This window comes from Dufourea novaeangliae, unplaced genomic scaffold (genome assembly GCF_001272555.1).
Source record: "Dufourea novaeangliae isolate 0120121106 unplaced genomic scaffold, ASM127255v1 scaffold16, whole genome shotgun sequence".
NCBI classification, from domain to species: Eukaryota; Metazoa; Arthropoda; class Insecta; order Hymenoptera; family Halictidae; genus Dufourea; species Dufourea novaeangliae.
Genome location: NW_015373891.1, coordinates 821,879 through 836,632, shown reverse-complemented (window position 1 = coordinate 836,632; position 14,754 = coordinate 821,879). Strand labels below are relative to the sequence as shown.

At 43.3% G+C, this 14,754-nt stretch overlaps 1 protein-coding gene across 1 annotated transcript in view; it reads right to left on the bottom strand.

Annotated features, from left to right (window-relative positions):
• The window catches only part of LOC107188449 (homeobox protein abdominal-A-like), a 34,312-nt gene that overhangs the window by 15,816 nt on the left and 3,742 nt on the right, over positions 1 to 14,754 (bottom strand). Inside the window, exon 2 of the mRNA XM_015576747.1 lies at positions 5,498 to 5,674. Coding sequence (XP_015432233.1) covers positions 5,498 to 5,674 — 177 coding nt within the window. The remainder of the gene's footprint in view (positions 1 to 5,497; positions 5,675 to 14,754) is intronic.

Genomic DNA, 14,754 nt, shown 5'->3' with positions numbered 1-14,754 from the left:
TATCTGGCTGTCGTGGAATTACGAGTCCCTCGAGTCGCGATAAATGTTACTGTTCGATGGGCATCGACGTGAATTCTGTTCGTCCAGGTGGATCGAGAGACAAGAAGATATTCTCGATCGACGAAGTGCAGAGCGCACGTTGGAAAATAATTCAGGGGTCATGCTGAGTCAGAAATTTTCATAAAATCGATTTTTCACTTTCTGTGCAAGTTTCAAGGTAATCCAATTATAAATGACAGAGTTACAGGCGTTAAATAATGAACATTTTATATGAGTGTAAGCTTGACTTGAAACTTTAAACGCGTTTTGCTCGAAACTACATTTTTCAAATCGGTGATCAATATTTCTCGAAAACTACTGTGTCGATTTACATGAAACCTTTTGCGCCTTATTTCAAATCAGAAAAACTTGTCCTTGAACGAAAGATTTTTTATCGTTCTTAAAATAAATCTTACTGAATTTTTAATTTCAGATGAACCGTTACGAAGTTACAGTGATCACGGCATACCACTTTTTGTGAAGAGACATCCGGGAGATCGCTCACCATTTATTCACTAATAAATATTTTTAAATAAAAAAATTACCTTATAATCTAGAAACTGCAATCTTTGAAACACAAACACATTTTTTTAAAAAGGTCTTATAGTTTTTGAGAAAAAATTCCCAAAGGACACTCTTTTTTCGGCCTCCTGACTGAGCATAACTCCTTAAGTAACTTTGATGCACTCGACCACGGAAGGAAATTGTAAGGTGGAATCGGTTTGAGTTGGCGAGTGCCGCGGTACCTGTCACCTGGAATGGATTACCCGCAATTTTCTGGGTGTCTGGAAGAGCTAGTAGATGATGACGTGCCGTTTGTCTCGCTGCGACTTGTTACACAATCAATGAATGTACAGTCAGAACTATCTTTTAATTGAGCATTGTTAGGATTTTTTGTATTCGCGGACTCCTCTAGATTATTTACTGGCTTGTTCGATCAAACGGTCCAATTCTTAACCTTCTCCGAACCGTCTTCTGTTTCGTCGGTTTTCCGCGGAATTGCTCGGCACTTCCGGTGAATTACACGAGAAAATTCCACAGTAGCATGGAACACGGAAGGGCCGAGAGGGCCGGCGATCGTGGCAATTATTCGACAAATTATTGGAGAACGCGCGAAACCGAGCAACCGGAGGTTTTACGGTCTAAAGAAACAGCTGTTACGAGTTAATCTCAGGCGGCTAACGAGCTCGGAAGAGTAGCCATTTCTTCGTGACGGTCGTTACATCTTGCGCTGGCACCGCCCGATACGGTGAGCCGTCTCCCTCTTATTTCCCCCGAGTAGAACGCTTCGGATAACGCTCGAGATACCGCGGCGATCCGCTCCGCGCGTTTTCTTGGTCACCACGGACATCAACGAGCAGCGATTAACGTCGTTGTGCTCGAGCCCGGTGCTGACCGGGGTGAAAAAAACGGAAAATCGCTGCAAAATTGACTCGTAAACGAGTCCGAGCGAGTCGAAAAGTTAGCAAGCGATCGACAACAAGTTCTACAGGCGAGTATTGGAGCGTGGCGATCTGAACGACGGTGTGTCCAACGATAGGCATCTTTTTGCGACGATTCCGATTCCCGTCATGAATGCAATTCAGTATCTAATAGTTTAAAGGGCTATGCTAGTGTGACGGCTATAGAATAAGGCAATTTTTAGGAATTTTTTAAAGAAAAACTATCGAACTTATCAATTTGAATAATACATAAGTTTACTAAATAATATTTATAAAGTATGCTATATTTTTATAAAGTAAAAACAATGTATTTTTTGAAAGTTACAAGTTGTTTGTGAGAGCGTTTTAACGAAATTTCCTTTCCATGACGGTCATAGTTTAGCTTACTATTTCGAGACACAATTCAAGGATGAAGAAGAACATCTTTTTACTATTTGTATGTTCTTTTTCAAAAGATTTCCTATAATCACTCCTTGCATGGGCAGTGGTTAAACTGTAACCCAAACTATTCCAGCCATCAAACTTTCTAAAGGACAAAAATACACAGAATCGTGTATCTGGCAATAATCCTCTATCTGGCCAAACGAAACCATTCCTAAATTACCTTTCCGATCAAGAATCATCGAAATCTACATAATACAATCCCATTTCCGGCCAGTCCATCCATTAATCGTCGAACCTTGTGCACGCGTCCGTAAAAGACGAACGATCCGTGCCATCTGACGGTGTATCGTTCGAGATCCACGTCAACGAGGTTAAACCCGCTGAAAATTTTCGAGAACCACCGTAATTTCGCGCTGTTAGAAGCATTTAGTTACCAAGCTATGGGCGAATCAGGCCCCAGCTTCCGTGTTGTGGCGCATTAGACGCGATTAGAACGGTATCCGCGAATCTGTTGGACGGTCTAACGAGGCGTATGGTTGAGGGGGCAGAGGCGCAATTACGAGGAAATAATTGCTGGACGTCGAGGGAAATAATAGCAATCGATAGCCGCGAGCCATTCGGCTCTGTCCGTGGTTTATTTGCTTCTCCGTACGAAATCGTTCCTCTCCTTTTTTTTTTGTTTTCTTATGGCGAGCGGGGAACACGAGCGGAAGGTAACTGATTTCGGTCGCCCCGACGGTCTCGCTCGGTTAAACGGTCGCTATTCGAACGCGCATACATGCACAGACACACAGAGAGAGAAACGGGAGGAGAAGGATTCGCGATGTCTATCATTACCTAAAGGCGGATTTAACCTTTCCCGGATTTGATCGAGAAAACGGGCTTACTTCGCGGATTCGCGTCACGCATCGGTACCTAGACGTGCACGTAACCGACGCGCGGACATTTATCTCGCGACGGGAATAGTATACAGTGAATCCTTAATGAGTGTTTGGAGGTTCTTCGACAGTGAACATTAAATATTTCATGAATTAATGGCCATGTACGGCTGAAACAAATATCATTGGATTCAGAATTCCAAGCTCTATCAAGGTGGTAAATCTTATTAAAAAGTCAGCGTTACACCTGGGGACTTCTCCTTGTCAGTCCCGAAGAGCCTTCGAACACTCATCGAGGATTTACTGTAGTAGGTAATCAAACCATTCGAACGTGTTTGAACATCCGATGAGGAGTTCGAAAAGTTCGAGCCGAGTTAGATCGAGGCGAGGAGTTTGAAGTGGAGATCACTTTTAGTTTGATGGCGTTTCAAATTCGAAAGTAGTTTTAGACACCAAACAGTTTGATGGCATTTCAAACTCCACACAGTTTGATATTTGAAATTCTAGACAGTTTGATATTTGAAACTCCAAACAGTTTGATAATATTTGAAACTTCGTACTATCAGAGATTTGAGACTTTCACGTCGCGGCATCTGACAGTTCTCACTGTTGAGGCATTCGGTTGTAAGCCGTATCCTTGTGGAATTGTTTTCCCAAGATTTTGCAACTGTTTGGAATGCTTAAACGTCTCAAGAGTTTGAAGTTTGAAACGTCATCGGACGATACGAAAGCAATTGAAACGCCTGGTCACTATCAAACTGGGTTTGAACTGTTTAACGCGTTAGCGCCATGTGTTTGAATCAAACATGTTTGAAGCAGTTTGTTCATGGACCGACCACCAGGTGGAAGGCACTTCGATTCGTCGTTCGTTCGAGCATACTCACCGTTTTGCGGGAAATTCTGTTGGGAATACATAAATATCATAAATTCAGTTGGGAATACAGTAAAACATCGATGAGTGTCCGAAGGCTCCTCGACACTGAGTGTTCAGACGTCATCCCCACCACTGGGCGTTTGACTAATTCTATGGAGGACCTCTCCCCCAGTGGTGGGGATAACATCTGAACACTCAGAAGCCTTCGAACATTCATAGATGATTTACTGTGCTATTGGATGGAAGGTCTTCGCTCTAGACTTCATCCTCTGACCTTAATAATCTTTGTTCGAGGAGAAGCAAGCTGTCGTCGCTAGAAGGCAACTTAGAAATATGGTCTATTTTGTTTATTCACGATATTTCCGCCCTTCAAACGAACACTATGGTTTCTTACTTGGAATTCTACTTTGGAGTCATTATAGGGAACAAGCCACATAACTCTATGCTCTATTATGTTACTTACGGTTCGTGAAGATAACGTGGTAATCGTATATAGCGTAGTTTAGAGGTCATAACGATTCAGTTTGATTTATAAAAATAGATTCTAAACATCTCTTCCTAACCGTGTTAGACAGACATAGATAACGATGTTCTTCTTCGATTATCTCTATACAGTGGCTAATTCACCGTTTATGTTTATGGACCTCTCGTTGTTCTTTTAACCCTCTTACGGATGCGCCGCGACATTTAGTATTGTATTTGCGTAAAGAATACTCCCTCGTCTCGACGTCATATTGTTACCGTCGGATTGAAAATGTGAATAGAGGTGAGTTGGGTAAACACGAACGCGGGGTAATCCGCTATTGCATATAGTTACTGTTGCATTAATGATAATTTCGTATTTATTCAAATTGAAATAAGCACATATTAAACAACATTTTATAACCAAGGTGTTGTCTGCTGACTGAGTTTAACCTCTAAAATAATGTTTTTTTATTTTTTGACGTTGTGAGGTATTGGCGAACAAACTGAATGGAGGCTACTGAAGACTATATAATGTGTTACAAGTGTAACTTACGGGCAAATGAAAAATGCAGCAGAGCTGAAAGCACATCCAGGGACTTTCTGTGCGACTTATGTGATACATAGTTTTTATTAACACTCTGTTCGTAATAACCCCAAACAGTGTCCGTGATTAGTGTTTGAATTTTATTATAATTTTTCCAGAATTGGATATTGTAGTTTGTAGATGAACAGTTTAAGTATGATTAGAAGTAATAAACAAATTCGTTTTTCACTCAGCTTTCGTCCTGTTTGATTTTTGCTTAGATATTCGTGATTACCCCACTCTCCCCTATGCCAATTACGTAATTTTAACCGCAAGATAGGTATGCAATTACGGATCGACGAAGACATGATTCGCTTTGTTTCGCAGGCACTTGTAAATCTTTAATGCGATACCTACCTCCGACAGTAAGCGGCAAGACGTCCAATGCCAGTGGATTAAACGGCACACTAATCGTGCATTTAACACTGCGATCGAATAATCAGATCCATACATTCTAAGATTCTTTTATAGGGTCCCATCAGGTACAATAAATCTGTATATAACTGACTTGCCCATCTTGGACAGTTATTACACGTAAAAAATATTCTATAATCATAATTATTTCCCACAAATTAAATAATAAGGAAAGTAATTTAAACGCAACGATTTGCTTACGAGAATCTGAATACTTCTAAAACGGAAACATCTTAAGTTTCCGTTCAGACACAACGTTTTGTTCGCGCAAACATAATCCCACAAGGCAGTTTGCGCAAATGATTTAACCCTGTAAACGAGCCTTTATACTGGGTATGTTGCCTGTACCAAAAAAAAAATCGTATCCCTACCCGATCAGAATCGTAACAAAAAAAAAAAGAAAAAAGAAAACACTCACCCAAAAGTTTCGTGACGACTGCGCCTTGTTGATTCAGCGAAAGCACATGATTGGCCAGGTCGTTGTAGTGCCTGAGAGCTCCCAACCCGTGCGACAGTTCCAGCAATCGTTGTCGGCTCGCACCGCCGCCATTACCGCTGGCAAATGGCCCCGCGGTGCAATTTTGCAAGCTCACGCCTGGAATTGCAACAACGTAACTAATTAGTGGTGTGTCTGACCTGACGCTAGAGGCACGTCCTTGCCGCCTAACAGGACTCGTCTTTATACACGGCCTACACACCTATATCTCATCCAACTAGTCGAGTCAGTAACTATAAACGAAGGAAGGTGATGACTAGACTGCGGATTTTATGCATTTAAAGCCTATAGGTGTCTGTAAAATACAATAAAGGACAAAACTTTCATCAGATCTAATAAGTTTTTTGGTTTATTTGAAACCGAATACGATACTTGGGAATAGAAAGAAATTCCTACGTTTGTTCTTTTCTGTATAAATTGCTTTAGGAAATTTCAATTTGCATAAAAATCCGCAGTCTACCGATGACCGTTCAGGTGGGACAAGGACAGAGACAGTTACCAGGCAATAACTGGGATTAGCATACGAATGTTTTGCTTATTTTCACCATAAACGTATAATAGGTACCTAAACTCTGTCCCACGTAAGAATAACCTCACGCTCGGACGAGTTTTCGACCGATCTGCGCACCTCCCACTACTGCCGATTCGGACCCATGCGATCGCTTGTAGCTCGTTAGCTCTGCTGGTCATTTACCAATGAACGATCTTAGATCCCGTCCCATGAATGAAAATTTTCTTATCAACCTTAAGTATCCTCTTCGATGACGTTATCGCTCACTAAATGCGTTCTCAAGATATTTATGAACGTATGAATTTTGAGGGAATTTTTCTTCTATTTCCAATCGAGATTGAAGATATGAAAGGGTTTCAGAACAATAATGCATGGCACAAATCTTCCATGGCTGATAATAAATTGATGTGAATCATTTGGAAGCTAAGAGCGTGGGATTTCGACCATTTGATCTACTAAATTTTGATTTTGTGCCACTGTGGAACAGTTCGAATCAGAGATATTTCAAAATACCATTACTGTCGTACTTTAATATGCTCCACTCGATACGATTCAAGCCTCCGCTGAAACATTTTTTGCTACGAGTAACAATAGCAAAAAAATCAAGATGTCAAAATCGGGTGAGACACCCTGTATAGACCTCACCTTCTCTACTAAAATCTGATCGACGCGAAAATCCAAATGCTCGCCATCACCATATACACTAGGATCTTGGTGTTTTTCGTCGTATAACCACGCGAAGAAGCATCGAAACCTCGAATCGATCCCATAGTGACCTGCAGTATCGGGCCCCGATCTGTCGATCTTTCCCGCAGAAAATCGGAACCGAGCCGGCCCGAACGGTTCGTTTCATTAACAATGGCCAGTCAATAATGAGCGTGTCGAAAGCGATCGCGCGGACGTGCCGGCGTAATCGAGCGAATTAATTTAAATTACTCGAGCCTGCGGCGGCGGCAGCCGATCGTCGTAAGAGTCGCGGACGATCTCATCCCCGATGCGATCTCTTTCTTAGGTGCCTGAAGGCGAAGGGAATGAATGGGGAGTGGGATATCGAAGCACGGATACGAGGCGTCGCGCATCTGCCCGTGTAAATCGCGGCGATTAATCACCGGAGGTGCGAGGACCCTCGTAATTCCTCGAAGGACACCTCGGGAGCGGTTCGCGACTTCCTCGGTGATTTTATAGGCGGCTAATCTCGAGGACGATTCCGTTTCGTGCCACTCCGTGGGCTCGAGTGGCGAGAGAGGATTTACGATCGAACGGGCCACGGTGTATTGAGTGCGATCCATTTTTCGTCCAGAACGTGGGGAAACAGGGGCGGGGAGGGGGGACCTTTACTTTAAGTCTCGAACATCCAGATCGTATCTTTCCTCGGAAGGGGTGCGGTGGCGGGGTGTGCGAACACGAGAGCCAAACGATCGAAAAGGGTGTCGCTGACGACAGTTCGCGTTTTACCGATCCGTTCCAGTTTTCCTGTTCCTTTTTTCTCTCTTTCGTTCTCTCTGTTTCCACCAAGGCCCCTTTCCGTCAGGGCTTTTTCATACCAATGGAGAATCCGTAATTGCGTGAAATAATCACGCGATTTACAGACGATACTCCCGTGGCACTTGTATATATGTATACCTACTCGCACCTCGAGCACATTCGCGCGTGTTTTCCCTCTCCTGTCTCTCGTCCCATGTATCTCGAATTAATTTCCAGGAGGAATCACGACCAACCTGGAATAATCGTAATTAGCGTCCGGTCCGCGGACAGTCCGTGATTTTACGGGCGGATAATCTTAACGATGTTTCGTACGATCCCCGTGGACGATAGTTTACGATCGTGGAACGACGATGTTAAAGAAACGATGTTAAACCGTTCGCGGGAACGGGGCAGATCGGATGGGAATAGCAGCCGTCGCCTCGTCGTCGTGATCTCTCTCTCTCTCTCTCTCTCTCTCGATGCTGTGTGGACCACGTCGACAACGATCGTTGGTCTTGATGGGCGCCGGGGGTCGGAGGATGGGTAGGGTATCGTGAACGGGAAATTAAATTCCGGAGGTAGATAGAAACGGCCGGACCGGACAGGGACCCGGAGAGCGAGAGTGCTCATTTGTAACGCGTTGTTTCGACTGGTTACGAGCGAGCCCGAACGCGAGCGCGCGCGCGCGCGCGCGTCCACGTCCGCTCGTTTCCCCCCCCCCCCCCCGTGGGGAATAGGGATTTTACGCTGATACTTTCGCTATCCGTGATGTTTCATCCCGGTGTGTGCGTGTAGGGGAGTCTGGGGAGGATTGATACATTTTTATATTTTTCACATAATCCTAGACCACTGTGGAACAGTACCAATCTATGACTCAAAAACAAAAGAAGCTTATTTTAACTTCATCTTATAAAGCAAACACGTTTCAGATACATCGAAGTGTTAGGGGAAAAGTATCTAAAACTATCCCTTGGGGTAAAAGATTCCTGGCTGCCCTGTGGTTATTAGTGGTGCTGTATCGTAATGTCGTTTTACAATAGTTCTCCCCGTACGTCACTAGTCGTTGCTCGAAGTGCCATGTGAATATCAGTGCTCTGTGTGTGGTCCACAAGAAAAATTTAAAATTACTGCAATTTATCTAAGGGTCTTTTTCAATGTTGTGTAACTTTTGTCTTAAACGGTTTAATGAGACAGATGCTATACAACACCCCAACAATAGTTACATCGTCGAAGAGGATCACAAGACTTGTATACTATCCAATAAACAATAAAAAGAATTACAACGAAAAAATGAGTTTTTCTGTTTGAATCCCAAAAAATTCTAGTCCCTTATTATCAGTAGTTAGGCTAACAAATAATTTCATAAAAATCATTTACTTTTACCGTCGTAACACGAGAATCCTCCCTTAACGGAGAGAACAGATAGCGCACAATTTATTGCAACCTCTTCTCGCTTACGAGTCGTAGAGACAAATTCTGAAAAGACGTTCTTTTTTTCTTCCACGTCCGATTGTAAAGTCACCGAAAACGTTTACACAGTCATGACTCTAATGATAGGCTTCAGGACGTAACACTGGTATTGTTCTATCCGTTACGCCGCCGCAGGGAGTAGTTCTGACGATTCTAATTTGGAATTCAAATTCTACGGTTTCGGTGTTACCGAGCGCGAGAGACGATACAGAAATGAAAGAAATGGTTCGTGTTTAACATAAAAGTCTTTGTACGGGGATCTCGAATTTAAATTAATAAATATCGATGCGTTTTCTGACGCTCTCTCTTTTTCGGGGATGTTTGCATTTAACGCAACGGGTTCCATATTGTGTACGTGTGGATAACATAATCTTTGTTATCGGGATGATACGTTATTCCGTGGGGTGAGACGCTAAATAAATTTTTTGATGTTCAGGAAATTTATGAAATTGATCCTTTAAACCTTTTTCCTGCTTGTAATATAGTTTTCTCTGAATTTTTCATTGCTTTCGATATACGCTATTCTGTACAGCTACGTGAACGTATTTTCTATTGTCGCTATTATAGTGTTTTTAGTAGGCCTTCGTGAAACAGAGGAAACAAAAGAAATATTATATTTAATTATAATAAAAGACGAGACACAGCCGTAAGTTGGTCGAAAACTTAATCCAAGTTTGTGCAGTCAACTCCGCTTGATTCGCAGAATGATTGTGAACTTTTAGTCGACAATGTAAGTATCGCTATAAAATCGACTCGTACAATTTCTGTTTGCTAGAATTTATGGATATTGCCCTGGCAGTCAACCTATTGAACTTTGCTGTTCCACGTCGGTACGTGGTTATAAGCAATAAAGCAGAAAGTAAGGTGGAAGCACAATGTAATAATATGTTCTCAAAGCCTTCGTACAGTTCTGACAGTCCAGTTTAAAACTTCAGAAACTACAAAACGATTGCATTAAATTCGCTGAAGTTTCTATATTCCTAACACGTGTACTCGCATAGTGAATTAACACGTGAGCCCATAAATTCGTGGGTATTCACACAACCTACAAAACTTTCTACACAAATAGATTTGATATAACCGCCGTTAAATTGTACAAAACAAGTTAATGATAATGACGAAAAATATAGAAATGCACACGGATTTGTGGACTGGCCTCATATAATTACTACGATGAAATTAAATGATGGAAACGAATTAAATAAACGATATTTTAATTACCTAGACTCGTGTTTATCTCACCTAACAAAACTTTTATCACGCCATTGGTATCGTGTCTTAGCATGCAGTGATTAATGAAAATAAGACAAATCGAAACTGATAACGTTCTTCCCCCACAAACACACGAAATGAATTTCGAAGGCAGTGCATATCCACCGTATGAAACGATTATCCGTCCCATTCATTAAAAATAATAATGAATACACCAGACATAAAACGTCACGAATTTACCGAACGCTCTAATACATAAAATGATTTAACTATACGGCGCCCTAATCGCTTATAAGAACGTGTTTTCTCACACGTCGAACGTTTCGCCGCGCAATCGATGCGACCGATTTTCCAGAAGTCCTCGAGAATCGTATCGTAGCGTAACGAGGAAGGATATCTCTGTTTCGGTGGCTGTATAAGGCCCGAGGAACGCCTCCCGAGGACAATTTCGTTTCCGATCGACCGCTCGAGAGATACAGGGCACAGAATGATCCCGAAGCGGGCGAGGCTGTTCCCCACGGATGGGAAAGAGAGAAAGAGAAAGAGCAATCCGTTTCGTGTCGTTTCTCGCGGCGAAACCTACGCGTTTTCTGGACGTGGCGCGCGGACGCGCATTCCGCGCTCGTTTCGTGTCAAAGCTATCCCGGGAGAGGATGTCGTGAAAACGAAAGTAGCAGCCGATGCAACCGAACGAAACGCGTCGTGTGTCGTTGCATCGACGGCCAGGCCTGGTCTATAGAACCGGTTCTGAACGAGTTTCTGGGATCCGTGGCCTCCTCTAACAGATTCTTTTTCGTACACCACGGAATCGCTCCAGGACCGATCGACATCGTCAACGACGACGCGGAGAAGGATAGATAGCATAATCGCGAGTACGCACCGACGAGCAAATTCGACTTCCGCCAAGATAAAAAAGAGGCGTATCGAAAGGGCCTTTTACCACTTGGTCTTGGGTGTTACTGAAATTTAGGCGAGATCGACGAGAAATCGTTCGATCGATGCAACGATTAAAAAACGGATTATACAGAGGCAGTTGAGGACCCCGGAAGATCGACATGGGATTTCACACGCGCGCATACGAACAAACGCAGCCACGGATTCGTCCCGAAAATCAACGAGGAACTCTCGTAGGCAATCCAGGCGGCAAACAGGGAACACGCTGAAGCACTGGGTACCTGTCTCGAGACCGCGCAGGTTGTGGCTATAAATTCAGCCGGATAGGAGAACGAGATACTTAGGTTATCCACGACTAACGGAGGATAAATCGTCGCGGCTTGGAGACGAATGGACACGAGATCCAATTAGCCTGCGCGTACTACGATTAAATATTGCCCTTGTTTAATTAGTCGAAACGGTTCGCCGAACGATATTAACGTTAGATGAGCAGGAACCGTGCAAGGTATGGAATCGCGGATGTGACTGTGCTTCGGTGAGTGCAACGTTCTCTGTCTGGCGTGGCGAAATGAAAATTAGTTCGTCCTTGTGAAACCTCGTTGAAGATAGCTCCAAATTATCGAAATGTTTATGTGAATATACGATAGTTAACGGGACTGCCTCGTGTGCAATTCTTCAATCTAGGCTCACCTTTACTGTATATACTTGACTAGACTATTCTAAAGAGGGTTAATTTGGAAAGAGGGTTCTTTCAAGAAATACAATCTTCGAAACTGGTAAGAAGGCGGACGCTTCCAGATTCACGAAGTGTCCACGTTTGATCAATTTTCAGGGAAATTCAAGAATTTTTATGGTTCAGCGGTGTTAAGTGTGCGGTGAACGACGTTTTTTTTTAATTTAACTAGACCTAATTTAACAAGTCAAAATTTTTGTGAATTTTTCAATTTCAATTGGTGAGATATGTTAATGAGATACATTAATGTCTCGATGAATGCGACGTACTCAGGTCCGCTTCGGAGCAATCGTGGCAAGGCAGAAAAGTTTTCAGCCCCTCATAAATTTGTTTTTTTGCACGAAGTTGAGCCTCTGCTTAGCTTCTGGTTTCATTGTTTTTGTTAGTTTCAGAAGGGGACCCCCCCCACAGTGGTGGGAGTAACGCCGTTGTTCGTGTCGCATTCATCTAATTAGGATATTTACCCTATATGTTATATAAGTATACACAAATTTTTGACAAAAAACCATCTTTTTTTTATGAAAACATGCCAACAGTGTAAAATAGATTACCGGTCAGTAAAGTGTAAAGTCTTAACAGTTCTTCCATTCAATGATCGATTAGTCGATCATTTTCCATCAAACAATTCTAATTAGCGATCACGACGATGAACGAAGTCGACTGCTCGTTACGCCACAATAGAGGATACGTATTCGGGGCTACACAGCGAAACGGGGGAAACAAAGTGGCCCGGCGGCGGTGGACAGATGAAGATACCCGCCAACTACCGGCCCCGCGATATACCTGCGCCTCGAAATACCTGCTGGGTGTGGCAGTAAAATCTGCCGGATAGAGCCGGCCGAGTATCGGCCTCTCGTCCCCGTAAGTGATGTCGTTTCCTATCTCGCCTGCATAAACAACGCATCTTGTTTACGAATTCTTTTTTTGGGTGCGAGGGGAAGAAGGGGGGAAGAAGAAGTGCCGACGGAATTGCTCTGTCAAGAACGTTCGCTTTCTCATATTCTCGGAGGAACGAGACAAGGCCTCGACTGGCCGGCTTGGCTGTGATCACGAAATGATTCGAGGCTTTGGTTATTTCTGCCAGACGATGGGAGTGTCACGAATGGATTACGAGCAGAATGTCGGATTTAATAAATAATGGATTTCATGATGTTTGGGGATCGGTGATTCAGTTTGTTAAGAGGACCATTCTAACGAGGGTTTCTTGATTTTATTACAACCGGTTAAGGATATGTGACAATCTGAGAAGGAGAATAATGTAGTGATGGAAAATAGAAAGAAGGGATTGGAAAGATATCATACTGTAATACAACGAAACGAGTCAGATTCTTCATGGAGGTACACTACCTTACAACCTCAAAAGAATAGGTAAATTTGAGATCATTTTTCTCGGGTATGTATGTATTGAGTGAAATATTGGGACCTTTCTACGATATTTTTGATAACATTCTAACTGTATTTTCATACACTGATTATTATATTAAATTATTGCATAACATCTCTGAAGAAGATCCCAATATTTTATTCAATAATTACCTGAGAAAAGAAATTTTAAGTTTACCTACTTTTTAGGTCTACCAAATCTCACCCTTTTCGTTGTATTACAGTATGAAATTTTTCCTAATCCTTACTTGTGTCCTATCACTGCACACTAGTTATTTAAGTGCAACGAAACCGTCTTATTATTCCTCTAATCGTTCGAAGTTAGTACTCATTGCTGATCTTGAACCCTGACGAGGAACGCCACGTATTTCCCAACTAACCAGAACGGATGACTCGTTTCTACAATATAGCCACTAATCGAATTTCCACATGAAAATGACCCACGTCAATTGAACAATACTACCAAGCCACATATCTAGTTCGTCAAAGCTACCTCCGAGACACATTACAGTATCATCGATCAGTGTTCGGAGGCACCTCTGACCATTAAATATTTCATAAACTAATGGCCATATGCGGCTGAAACAAATATCATTGACTTCAGAATTCCAAGCTCTACCGCTGTACACCTCATAAAAAAATTCTCTTTACACCTGAGGATCCCTCCTTATCAGTGCCAAGGAGCTTTCAAACACTCACCGATGATTTACCGTACCGTCCAAAGTAATCAAAAACACCACCAAGGTAAACAACCACCGCCCGATGGCTGATGTCTCCCGTTCCTAACAATACGGACGGTACCAACGAGAGCCCAGCGGCGGCTACTCCGCGAAAAAGACGTACCTACTGTTGGCCGACGTATTGAAACCGGTTCCCGACACGAGAGTACGAGCTGGTAGCTGTCCGTCGTTTCGTCTCCGGCAAGTGTAAACCACGGAAAGGATCACGGATTATATACCCAGTAGTTGGAATACGTAGCGGGGCATCAACTTCGGGCGTTGATTGCCTGGTTGCCCCCGAGGGGGCAACGGTCTTATCGGTCGTTGTGTCTGTGGGAGGGTCGACGGTCCGTTTAGAGGGTCGTTTCGGCCGTACCCGTGTCCCAGGTACCGCCGTGGCCGCGAAACTGCCGCGTATCCGTCCGTGGACCGACAACCGTAGGCGTTCAATGGGGTACACCATACACGACAAGAGGTTCGACGCGCGTCGTCTACTCGTCTCTGCCCCTCGAACGTTCTCAATTAACAGTCTGTCCCTCGAGCGAAAAGACTCGTCGTCATGGTCTTCCAGCGCGACGATAACGCCGCGGGTAAACATTGCGGCACCCCGTAAGACCGTCTGTATATCACGCACGAACGGAAAATTATATTTCTACCCGTTTATTACCTGGCTGTTCGGTTCCTCGAGAGAGCGACACATCGTTCCGCTGGCGGTTTCGCGTTATGGAAATCGTCCACGCCCGGCGACGACGGTGTAATTCTTTCGCCAGTAATATCTACCGATGACTTAACT